Source organism: Ailuropoda melanoleuca, chromosome 2 (genome assembly GCF_002007445.2).
Source record: "Ailuropoda melanoleuca isolate Jingjing chromosome 2, ASM200744v2, whole genome shotgun sequence".
Classification (NCBI taxonomy): Eukaryota; Metazoa; Chordata; class Mammalia; order Carnivora; family Ursidae; genus Ailuropoda; species Ailuropoda melanoleuca.
Window position 1 is genome coordinate 80,775,267 of NC_048219.1, and position 10,290 is coordinate 80,785,556.

The 10,290-nt window shown below is 35.3% G+C and overlaps 1 protein-coding gene across 1 annotated transcript in view; it reads right to left on the bottom strand.

The window, feature by feature from the left end:
* The window catches only part of TRIM33 (tripartite motif containing 33), a 130,744-nt gene that overhangs the window by 36,301 nt on the left and 84,153 nt on the right, over positions 1–10,290 (bottom strand). The window contains 1 exon segment of the mRNA XM_034641744.1: positions 337–453. Coding sequence (XP_034497635.1) covers positions 337–453 — 117 coding nt within the window.

The following is a 10,290-nucleotide window of genomic DNA, read 5'->3' on the forward strand; positions in this document are numbered from 1 at the left end:
TCTCCTCTATACTATGTTTTCCACATAGTTAAAATTTGTAATTCAACTCTCTATGTATTAATTGCTTTTTCCAGTTATTTAAGGCTTTACAAAGTCTAGAGTTTTGTTGATTATAAAATAGTCAAAGATGTATTTTCAGAGTATTCAAAATTTTGGTGAATTAAAATCTTACTTAATTAACAAATATTATAATCCAAACTCAAACTTGTATCATTTACTCCTCCAAAAATATGTTTCCTGTATATGTTTAATATAGAAGGAAAACATACGTAAAATAGACCTACTGTGTTTAATAATTCTTAAAGTGAAATTATGGTTTTAAGGCAACACACTTACCTATTCTGCACCTGAGTGGCGGCAAAATGAACATAATTCTTCTTCTCAAGAAGCTTAGCCAGTAGATTCTCAATTGCACCTTTCTGGTTCTGAAAAGCTTCTTCCAAAAACTGATATCTTAAAACAAAAACAAAAACTACATTTAAAATGGAAAATTTACTATTAAAATTCTTAAAATGAATTGCTACATGACTCAAACTTAAGACTTTACTTAAATGATCAACACTCTATGCTGCCCTCACACATCTTACCTTAACAGCAACTTTTAACTACCAATCCCCTCCCTTTCAAGCCTGAGAAGCCATTTTGCAAGACCAAAGAAATTAACTCAAAAAATGTTCAAGTGCTCTTACATTAGAATTTTGATTCAGAATTACATTTTAAAAAAATCCAAATACTGGAATAAGTTGTATACATTTTAAATCATAAAACATAACATTATAGAAAATACTTTCAAAAATGGGGAAACTATACCCATAGTTTTAACATCATAAACCCACTACTACCACTGTAATATATAGTCCTTAAGCCTTTTTATTATGTATTTTAAAATACAAGTATATATAATATATGTGCAATTTTATATCTGACTTTTATCTTGTCCTTACAATCACCACTTGAAACAATTTTTCAGCTCTCCATACTATATAGTCGAATTTTTCCAAAAGAGTTGAACCAATTAAAAATCACCAACACCAGTTTTATTGTAACTTTGTCAACATGAATGGTGTGTTATTATTTCCTAATATTATTGTGTGAAAATTTACACTTGATAGTAAAGGCTACAGTTCTTTGGCTATTAGGAAGGTAGAATGGTTTTCTTTCCTAGTTTTATTTCCTTTGTGTAAATTGCTCATTAAGTCAAATATCTTTGGGATTCTTCTGTATGCTAGGGATACATGAGTAAAAAAAAATCCATTATTGTTCATATTCTTGTAATAAATAGGCACAGATATGAAATGATACCATACTGTGATAAGAACTATAATGGAGATACATATAGTCTGCAAAAAGGACACAGCCTTAATACTAAGGAAAGCTTCACAGAGAAGTCAGAATAGTATTATCATATGCTAAATACAGAGCCATATTTAGGGAATTACAAAGACTTCAATTTAGTCAAAGAAAGCCATGCAAAGGTCAGAATGTAAGATAATAATTAATAAAATCCAGACTCAGGCTGTGAAGGGCTGGGTATACCATGCTAATGTTTGGATTTTATCTTCTCAGTAATGGGAAACGCTTGAAAAATTCTAACCAAGATGTAATAATCAGATTTATGTTCCAGGAAAATTGTCAGGCAGAAATATAAAAGATAAATCCAAAGAAGAAAGAACAGGATGACCAGCTAGAACTCTATGACAGTAGCTCAGATAAGGTATCAGAATAGAACACTAGCTGGCAAAGCTGCACAAACAAGCACGAAATGAACTGTGTCAGAGAGATCAGCACCTTTGGTGATTTGGGAGTCTACATGCTCCAGTTAAAGTAAGGTCTATGGTAGCACCTAAAAATTAAATGCCTAGCTAAGGCACGGTCAAGAGAAGGTCACTGGAAATGAGTTCACGATACTGACAAAGTTACAACTGTCTATTTGGATACTAAAATCACGAAAGGCAGGAACTGAGTTTAAGAGGAAGACTGTGAGCATCTAGATGTCTGTGTCTTCAGTGAAGGCTTCACTTAAGGTAAATTTAGGAGAAAAGGTTAAAAAGTTGTGAATGCTGAGGAAAGTTTGGTAAGATGAGTGCTCGGGTTCAAGAGGTAAAGGAAAACTGGAGGGCAGAAGGCAAAATGTACAGCAAAATGAGGACTGGTGTAATATAGAACATTCAGCAAATGAGGTTATTATTTTGTGCATTGCTTTTAAGAATTTTTTAAGAACTTTTTTATTGTAGTAAAATATACATCATAAAACTGACCACTTTATGATTTTTAAGAACTCATTTTTAAAGCAAAGCAAAACAACAAAACCCAAACCATCTGTAAAGTCTAATAACACTTTATAATTTGTGTAAGACATTAAACAGCAAAAAAAGGTGTATTTTAATTTTAAATTAAAACTAACAAAATTAATTAAAACTTACTGTTAGATAGATAGGTAACCCAAAAATTGTTTCATTTCATTCTTTCATTGAAGAACATTTGATTTATCCCATATACTACAATTTCTCTATGTCCAAAATAAAATTTTACTTTGTTAAATGTACAAATGAAGTAGGAATATGAGATTACCATGCTAACCTTTGTGACTCAATGAGCTTTAGACTGAGATGAAGAAAGATCTGACACGGAGTTTGATTATGTCAGTAAACAGGCACTTGGTAGAAAGGTCAACTAGTATAATTCACAAAATTCTGATTCATAAAATCTAACCCTGTACAAATTTATTTCCCTTCTCACCTCAAAATGAACATTTCAGAATCCTGTTTCTAGAAATATCTTGTTGATTCATGTCAACAAGTATTAAGCACACACACTATGATATACCTATGTTTAAGTATGTGTTATTTCCTCCCCTTATACAGGAGTTGACATCTGAGCTGGGTGTTTAAGGATGAGTAAGAGTACTTGAGACAAACTTGGGAGGAAGGTAAGCTCTCCCACTGGGGAAAAAATATCTGAATGTATATTAGTACATAGTTCTGAAACTCTGTCATTTTCAAGGCTAAGAAAAGGAAAGCAAAACTAGAAAAGTAAAGAAATACAAGATGCTAAAAAGACCTGCACATTTTGCTTAACTTGCATTCAGATAATAAATAATAGTGAACCGCTAAGGAATTGAATGAAAAGTGATAATCAGATTTGTCTCTATTCACTTGATTAATTTCAATTATATTATTAGAAGAAAAATATGAACTGGATCTTAACAAAAAAGCAATGTGGAAGTAGTTCTGGCTACAAGCTACTTCTGATTCTCCTAGCTAACAGAATAACTAACAATGCGTATTATTTTTTAGCAAATCAAAATTACAGTTGAAATACTTCAGAAATGGGGAGAAAAAAGAATAACCAATAAATGGATTAAGTATAATTTCAATTAGGGGCACCTGGGTGGCTGAGTCAGTTAAACATCCCAACTCTAGATTTCAGCTCAGGTCATGATCTCAGGGTCCTGGGATCGAGCCCTGAGTCAGGCTCTGCACTCAGTGGGGAGTCTGCTTGAGAATTTCTCTCTCCCTCTCCTTCAGCCCCTCCCTCCTGCACTCTCTCTGTCTCTTCAAAATAAATAAATAAATCTTTTTTTAAACATAATTTTGATTAATACGTAAACACATGAAAGCCTCTTCTTAGGTGTTAATCTTGTATATGAAGTAGTATATGATTCTTAACCTAGGCTTCTACTCACAGTAAGTTATATTCAGTACTTCAAAAGGTATAGGTAAAAATTACAGATGCCCATGATTTAGTTTGGACAGGCAGGCTACATAAGACCTTCTGTGCTTCTGATCAGAATCACAGAAACTCAGTATAATATATAACCACTGGTTAGTTTTGAACAAAAATCATCATCATGATTATACGCGTTTTTTATTATTGAGAAATAAATTATTATTTAATGCAGTTTGCTAAGAAATTTTTGAAAACATGGTTCTCAGAAGACTGGGAAATGAATAAGGGCTGTTTTGTTTTTTGTTGTTGTTTTTTTTTTTAAAGACTGAGAATCAATTATCTAGTAACTTCAAACTATAACTTTTGAAAGCACATTTAGTCTTACTAGGTCCTGAGCTGTCAGGGATGCTACTCTACTTTGCCAAGTAATCACAGTATTTTTTAGTAATTGTCAGCATTTAACAGTTGATAAAATTTTACTCTGGCACCTCTAGAAAAATATACCATCTTAGTTTATAACCAAACTGAGTATCTGGGGGAACATTTTTTAGCTAGTATGTACTAATTCTGACTCAGTATATTTTTTTTTAAGATTTATTTATTTTTAGACAGAGAGCACACATGAGTGAGTGGGGGGGAGAGGGAGAGGGAGAGAATCTCAAGCAGACTCCTGGTTGAGTCAGAGCCAACTCGGGGCTCGATCTCACAACCCCAAGATAATGACCTGAGCTGAAACTAAGAGTCGGACACTCAACTGACTGAGCCACCCAGGCACCCCTCAGTTTCTTTTTTAATTCAGTACTCCATTTCAAAAATTATATAAAATTTTGGTTCCACTGAACCTATCACTCATTTTCAGAGGTATCTACTTATAGCCAATTTTGTTGATACCCCCTCCTGCTCTATCCTCAAGATTACTTTGAAAAAATCCCAAATATATTTTATCTAATCATTTATCAATCTATAGATAGCAATAGCGGTTTTGAGAACTTATGTTCTCAGATGCTGTGCTAAGTACCTTACATGGATTCTCTTATTTAATCTTTAGAAAAATTTAATGATGTACATACAATTTCTATCCTCATAGTAGCAGCTGAATAATTTGGATAACCCTGTGTGTTAGTTCTTCAGACAAATATATAATAATATTTATCTTACAGGACTGTTCCAAGAGTTAAATTGGTCAAAACACACAAAGCACTTAATAAGCATAGTACTTTGCTTACCCAGGCACAGTAAGGGTTTAAAATTAGTTGTCACTGCTATTTTTGCAGTAATTTTAAATGATTTGCGTTATGACAATGCAAAGCTTCAAACCTTCGACAAAAGCCTACTGCGCACAAAGACCTAATTTAAAATGAGGCTATGTTCCTTATTTAAAGCTCTATATGAAATGATAATAAACCCTAAGAGTTCAGGAAGAGTTGCAGAGAGCAGCAATTCTGATCAACTATGAGAACCTAGAAGGGTGGAAATTACAAGAAAGCTTGGGGAAGACATTAGGATTCTTACATGAACAGAAGAGGGAATAAAAGCCCACTTTAATTAAATCTCAAAGGGCACACAGTGATATCAGCTGATATTTCAATAATGTATGACTTCAGTAGTACAACAGACTATTATTATACTATATTATATTTTATATATTATATACTATATTATATATTCTAACACTGTTTTCAAATTCACCAATCTTTTCTTCTTTAATGCCTAATCTTTTAAACCCACCCAAAATCAAACAGGGAAAAAAACTAGGGGGAGGAGGGTGCAGTGGAAAGACAAGAATAGTGAGTTTGGGGACAACTGTAATAACACTAATATATGTATAACTGGCATCCCCAGATGGGAAGGTAGAAGAAAGAGAAAAAAAATATTAGAAGAAATTATAATAATGGAGTAAACTTTTCCAAAGCTGATGAAAAGTAAAACCCTACAGATCTAAAAACTTCCAACATCCTCCAAGCACAGAAACATTAAGAAAATTATTCTAAGGTACATTGTTTCCAAACCACTTAAAGCCAATAATAATAAGATTAAATCTTAAAAGTAGCTAGAAGGAAAAAAATGATACATTATATATAGACCAATAAAGGTAGAACAGACGGGGCACATGGGTGGCTCAGTCAGTTAAGTTTCTGCCTCTTGGTTTCGGCTCAGGCATGAGATTGAGCCCCGGGTCGGGATTTGCTGGGCTGAGCACGGAGACTGCTTAAGATTCTCTCTCTCCCTCTCCCTCTCCCCTCGCCCTCTCTCTGCTCGTGCACACTCACTCTATCTCTCTCACAAAGATAAAAAATAATAATAATAAACCTAAAGAAAGTAGAAGGAATTAAGATGAATACACAAAATAATGTGGGGAAAAATACAATTTAGTGGAGATCAACAACCCAAAAGTTGGGGGGTTTTGTTTTTTGTTTTTTTAAGATTTTATTTATTTATTTGACAGAGAGAGAGAGAGCCAGCGAGAGAGGGAACTCAAGCAGGGGGAGTGGGAGAGGAAGAAGCAGGTTCCCAGTGGAGGAGCCTAATGTGGGGCTTGATCCCAGCATGCTAGGATCACTCCCTGAGCCAAAGGCAGACGCTTAACGACTGAGCCACCCAGTCGTTAACCAACCAAAAGTTAGTTTTTTTAAAAAGACTAATATTGACATATCTAGAAAAGACTGATCAAGAAAAACACAGAAGGCAGAAATAACTAATATCAAGGATTAAAAAGAGGTCACCATCACTACAGATCTGAAGAAATTTAAAAGGTATTAATGAAACCTTGTATCAAGAAATTTGAAAATCTAGATAAAATGGACAAACTTAAGAGAAAAATGTAACTCTACAAAACTAAGCAAGAAGATATAGAAAACCTGATTCTATAGCTAAAAAATAAATACAACCAAAAAATTCCTATCCAAACATGGTGCCTGGCTGGCTGGCTCAGTCAGTCGGAAGAGCACGTGACTCTTGATCTCTGGTTGTGTGTTCAAGCCGTGTGTTGGCTGTGGAGCCTACTTAAAATAAAAAACACAAATAATAATAAATTCCTGTCCAAAATACATATCCTAGAGAAACAGATGTACATGTACCCCTGAAGATGTAAGAAATGTTCTTATTTTTTATAGTAGCCAAAAGCAGAAACAACCCTAGTTACTGTCAATAAAACAATGGACAAGGGATGCCTTGCTGGCTCAGTCAGTAGAGCGTGTTACTCTTGATCTCGGGTTTTGAGTTCAAGCCTTGCAGTGGATGTAGAGATTACTTAAAAATAAAACCTTTTAGGGGCACCTGGGTGACGCAGCAGTTCAGCGTCTGCCTTTGGCCCAGGGCGTGATCCCGGGGTCCTGGGATCGAGTCCCACATCAGGCTCCTCCGCTATGAGCCTGCTTCTTTCTCACACTCCCCCTGCTTGTGTTCCCTCTCTCACTGGCTGTCTCTGTCTCTGTCAAATAAATAAATAAAATCTTAAAAATAAATAAATAAATAAATAAAACCTTGTAAACATAAATAAAAATAAAACAATGGATAAACTATAGCCAAGAGGTTCTCAAACTTTCTTGAATCATGATGCCATTTAGTGTCTCAGCAATTTTTTTCACAGAACTAAAAGAAATACCTAACAGTTCCATTTCTCAAGTGGTTAAGTCAAAAAATACACCAAAAATCCAGATTTGTAAAGATATTTTAGTCATTCCTTACACTGTACTTTTAGGTACCTCTCTGTATATGTGATATTGTCTTGTGATTTTAAATCTTTTAAAAGTATAAAGTTGTTAGTGACATGCAATGAATTCTTCTATTTGCCAGGAAGTATTCAAAGGGTAGGGATACCACAGTAAACAAAACAAAATATGGTCTTCTACCTTTCCTTACATTCTAATTGTGGAGAAAACAAAATTTAAGTAGAGTTATGTCATAGAGAAGACACAAGTGGCAAAAAATTCTAGATCAGAAACCCAGAAAAGCATTCCTGAAGAGTTTGTACTGAGATCTCAAAGATCAGGACCAGCCATGCAGATATCATAGATGAATCATAAAATGATCAGAGGCATGTCTGCACTGCTGCAAAGGAAAACGACCAACTGAGTTTTGACTTTTGTAATAATTTACCGATTAATACCAACACACATCTCAACCAACCCGTCCCTTTGCCAAATGGATAACTAATTACTCTGAATGTTTCTTTCTCAAATCTTCTCTCCTGATATTCCTGTCATCAAGCAAACTCTTAGCTACAGCCAATTCTCCTTCTAGTCGTAAGCAATCACTCCGCTGGGTAAGTGAATCTGAGACTTAAGAGTTCCTCAGATAATCTGATAGGCACACACACTATAATATTAAAATTAACAACTTTTTTTCAGCAAAACCAAAAGGAATTAACCCTATTTTGGAGTTAATCACTAAAGTGAACTACAACTGAACCATATATTAAGTCTCAAGACTTATACAGACTCCAAGATGGCAAGGACAGTCTCAGTTATTTTTATTATTGTATAGTCGTCATCTACCACGGTACCTGGTACATGGTGAGCTCTCAAATATCTACTGAACAGAAGAGCTAAATGAATCCTAAATACGGAAACAAGCTGCTTTTTTTGACAATAAATGTACCAGATGAAAACAATATACTTGGGGGCACCTGGGTAGCTCAGTTGGTTAAGCATCGAACTCTTGATCTCAGCTCAGGCCCTGACCTCAGGGTCGTGAGTTCAAGCCCCTCACTGGGCTCCACACTGGGCGTGGAGCCTACTAGAAAGAAGGAAAGAAAGAAAAAAGGAAAGAAGGTAAGGAAGGCAAAGAAGGCAGGCAGGCAGGCAAGCATACAATATACTTGGACAGATTTGTCCAAACTCTGAATCTAGCTCCCTGAGAAAACAAATGGTACATATGAATTTATATGTCATTCTTACTGTCAATTTGGATTTTATCTGAAAGTCTTCTGGAACTTTGTAAGAATTTACAGAAAAAAAATGGTTTGGCAAAGGTTCTTCCTAAGTAGAGGTTATCAACCTTCACTGAATAACAAAAACCACCTGGGGTGATTTATCAGTATTTGTAACATCCTGTAAAAAATTCTGATACCCAGGATGTAATATAAAATTTTTATTTAACCAGTCTGGAGTACGACTAAGGCATCAGTATTTTTTTTAAAGTTCTCTAGGTAGGTCTACATCTAGAATTGAAAAGAAAAATATCTGCTCTAAAGCTTATTTATCCATCTATCTATCACCCATCTATCCATTTTTTAATATAAAAGCCTAATTACAAGAAAAAGTTATTTCTCAGGAAAATATTTTAGAGAAATTTCACTTATACAATTTCATTCAAGTGACTTCCATTATAAACTATCTTGCTTTTTAACAAAAATGTCTGACATTATATTTTAAGTACACTCTCTCTTAAACCATAATGATCCTAAAAATCTACAAATGCCCAACTATACACAAAACTTCAATCAGGGATAAAAAATATTAAAGTAGAGCAAAGGTGATATCCACTCTCAGCCGTGACAAAATAAGTGGTGCCAGACTAGCCCTGGAAGTAAGAGAGAAATATGTGAGGTTAACTATAGTCAGTCACTAGACTACAGGCAGAGAATTTCTGCAATCTTTTAGACAGCCCCACCACTACCCTGCCTCTCTGTCTATAGACAATTTTATGATAGCTGGCACAAAGAACTGAAACCAAACAGAGCCCAGAAGTCTCTCTGAGGTGAGGAGGCCACAGTCAGAGTTTGGGACTACTGAGAAGCCAGAATCCACGAACAGGGCACTGGAATCGAGGGAGCTGTGCAGGGTGAGGTTAGGGAATGGGGGGAATGGAGGGAAAGAAAGACACAGAATCAAAGAATTCCTCACAAGTCCTCAGCCAGTATCTGGGCTGTATATGCACAGCACAAGATTACAAAAGGCTTAACAGAGAGCTGCTGATATTAAGTTGACGGCAGAACAGAGAAACTAGAGGTCAAGCAGTTCCAAGAGACAGAATTCCAGCTGAGCGAGTGGGGGAAAGGACCTGTCCACCTCCCCAGACATCTACCTGAGAAACCCGCAAGGCCACACCTTAAAAGAAAAAACTATACTAGGAATAAACTTTATCCTAGGCCCATCCTGTCCTTCCAAAGCCTAAAACCAAACCCTCTCAAGATCTTCCAGGAAACAATTTAGAAGCTGAGTTCCACCGAGTTAGAGAGGCTTGGGAAATACATTGGGTTTTCCATAGATCCTCCCTTAAAAAGCAGAAAACCACGCTTACACAAGATCAAGGTGATCATCCAGTAATTTAATCCCCTGGCAGAACAACAATCAATAGTCTACAAAGGAAAATAAAAGAATCCGAAGTTTCTATAATATATCATTCACAACATCCAAACACCAATTCGAAAATCACTAGGCATCAAAGAAACAGTAAAAAAATTTTAAATTTAAAAAAATTTGAAAAGTAGCCATTGCACTACTGGGTATTTACCCAAAGACACAGACGTAGTGAAGAGAAGGGCCATATGCACCCCAATGTTCATAGCAGCATTGTCCACAATAGCTAAATCGTGGAAGGAACCGAGATGCCCTTCAACAGATGACTGGATTAAGAAGTTGTGGTCCATATATACAATGGAATATTACTCAGCTATCA